Below are 2,187 nucleotides of genomic sequence, written 5' to 3'. Positions count from 1 at the left end.
AAATCGAACCGGGGTTTCCCTTAACCATCAGTGAGTACATTGCATCAAGAGTTTAAATCTTAATTCTAATGGAGCTGCTTCCGTACACCAACTTATACAAAATGTTGTACAAATCCAAGAGCCGGCCGCCGGCGGGGAAGGAATGCATTTAGCGCTAATACGAGCAAAGTATATACAATTGATCTCCTCGTCGTTGCGGTGGCTAATCGAAGTAGCTAGCTCAAAGCTAAACACAGTGATCGGTCGTGTACGTGGTCTAAGCAGCTATAATTTCAGCTGTCAATGCTAATGGAAGAAGGCGACGTCGTCGCTTTTATCGATCAACTATTGGCCGGACGGCGTGAGCTCCAGGATTCGGCCGGAGAGCGCAGAGACGAGGGCAGCCTTGAACCCGGGGTCCCTGGTCAGCGTCGCCGCCATCTGCTCCGCCAGGTTCTTCCTCTCCGCCTCCGCTGCCGCCTCTTGTTTCAGCTGTTGCTGCTGCTGCTGGTGGTGGTGTTGCAACCGCTGCACGACCGGCGCCGGTGGCGATATCCGGACAGCAGCGCCGGCCGAGGAGGAGGCGTCGCTCTTCTTGCCGCCCTCGTGCTTGGCGGCGGGCTGGCCGTGATTGTGGTCGCCCTCGTACGTGGCCACCAGCACGGTGACGTCATCGGCGCTGCGCTGCACCTTCTTCTTCACCGGGCACCCCGGCGCGAAGGAGCACCGGAAGTAGGCTCTCGGGCACGGGTTGTCCTTGGTCACCTTCTGCCCGTACTTCCGCCATTGGTACCCGTCCTTGACCACCTGCTCGACAGATAAAAAACGATTAGTTAACTGGACACGAATCAACTTGCGATCGATCGATGATCACGAGGAAGAACCGATGAAGAAGATGGATTGATTTCGTTACTTACGAGGCTGAGGTCGGCGGGGTCGGCGTGGACGTAGCTCTTGGAGACCCTGCTGGGCTTGCACTCGTCGGCGCGCACGCGCTTGCTGGGCTCGTGGACGGACGTGCACTCCGTCTGGTCTGGCCCGACGGCCACGGTGACCGCGAACTGGCCGCTGCCGGCCGCGGCGAGGGGCGGAGAAGGGTTGCGGTTCCCGCCGGCGGTTTCGAGGCTCTCGCTGCGGACGCGCTTTCTTGACGGCGAGGCCGCCGAGCCGCCCTCCGAAGTCGTGGACGACTGGTGATGCTGGGTGGCCGCTGCGGCCGCCATCATGCCGGTGACCTTGCCCTGCAGCTCACCGTACTTGGCCACGAGCGCGCGGAGCATCTCGCCGAGCCGCCTGTTCTCCTCTCCCACGCGCCGGAGCTCGGCCTCCAGCGCCTCAACCTCGTGGCTTTTCTTGACGGACATGAAGTCCTCCTCCACGAGGACCTTGGTGGTCACCGCGCGCCGCGCCGTCGGGCGGCCGAGGTTGAGGCCGAGGCTCAGGGTAGGGGAAGGCTGCCCGATCATCCACTGCTCGTCCATGGCCGCTTCCGTCGCCGCCGTAATCGCAGTACCGTTGAGAATTGGATCAAACCGAATGGTCAGAGCAAGAAATGGCTGGGGAAGAAGACCGGGAAGCTAGCTGCGCAGGAGCTATGGAGGGAACTGGTCGTGGCTGGGGAGGAGGAGCGCGCGGGTATATATAGAGGGAGGAAGGAGAGAGGCATGCGGCGTTGGGAGTTTGGTAGGAAGGAGAGGACGAGTCGGAGGAAGCATCTTGGGGTGGGGGCATGGCGCTCGCGGTCGTCGTCGTCCTGGTCGCCATGACCGCGATAGAATATTGCAGCCGGGAAAAAGCAGTACTAGTACTACTTTTTGTGTGTCAAATTTGAGCATGAGGTCTTGTGGATTGGGTAGGAGTTTGCGGGAATTGTTTGATTGGCCAAGTGGGTGGGCTAAGCACTTGGGGGGTCGCCATTTGGTCAAGGTGATCCATCAAACGCTAGCAGCTGGGAATTGGTTACAATTTGGCACTCCAAGGAAGAACAAGGCCCCATTGCCTTCAAAATCACAATATGGGGACATGTACACCAAATATAATACATTTTTTTATGCCATTGGTGGATGTCGACCCGGTATGCCAGATGCAACATACCCGTCGTATTTTTTTGGTGGATTCTAGATTTTAAATATTTTCCTAAGGGAACCTCTTGGAACATCATTTTGTCTTTGTTGAAACAAATGATATAGAACTCACATGAAATGGCCC

The 2,187-nt window shown here is 57.6% G+C and overlaps 1 protein-coding gene across 1 annotated transcript; it reads right to left on the bottom strand.

Moving 5' to 3' along the window:
* Nucleotides 1-1,606, bottom strand: LOC124699380 (WRKY transcription factor WRKY28-like). Its single transcript, XM_047231697.1, has 2 exons — nt 897-1,606; nt 1-786 (listed from the first exon to the last, which is right to left on the bottom strand). Exons 1-2 carry the CDS (start codon nt 1,458-1,460, stop codon nt 325-327), a joined length of 1,026 nt encoding a protein of 341 aa, XP_047087653.1. The 5' UTR covers nt 1,461-1,606; the 3' UTR covers nt 1-324.
* Nucleotides 1,607-2,187: the final 581 nt, after the last annotated feature.

This window comes from Lolium rigidum, chromosome 1 (assembly GCF_022539505.1).
Source record: "Lolium rigidum isolate FL_2022 chromosome 1, APGP_CSIRO_Lrig_0.1, whole genome shotgun sequence".
Lineage (NCBI taxonomy): Eukaryota > Viridiplantae > Streptophyta > Magnoliopsida > Poales > Poaceae > Lolium > Lolium rigidum.
The sequence above is the reverse complement of the archived record's forward strand: the minus strand, read 5'-3'. Positions and strand labels throughout refer to the sequence as shown.

What these genes read in the sequence shown, in the direction of transcription:
- LOC124699380 (XM_047231697.1), bottom strand. Translation starts at nt 1,460, where the DNA reads ATGGACGAGCAGTGGATGATCGGGCAGCCTTCCCCTACCCTGAGCCTC. An exon ending in ACCCCGCCGACCTCAGCCTC is followed by an intron (nt 787 to 896) that starts GTAAGTAACGAA and finishes TCTGTCGAGCAG; the next exon opens with GTGGTCAAGGACGGGTACCA.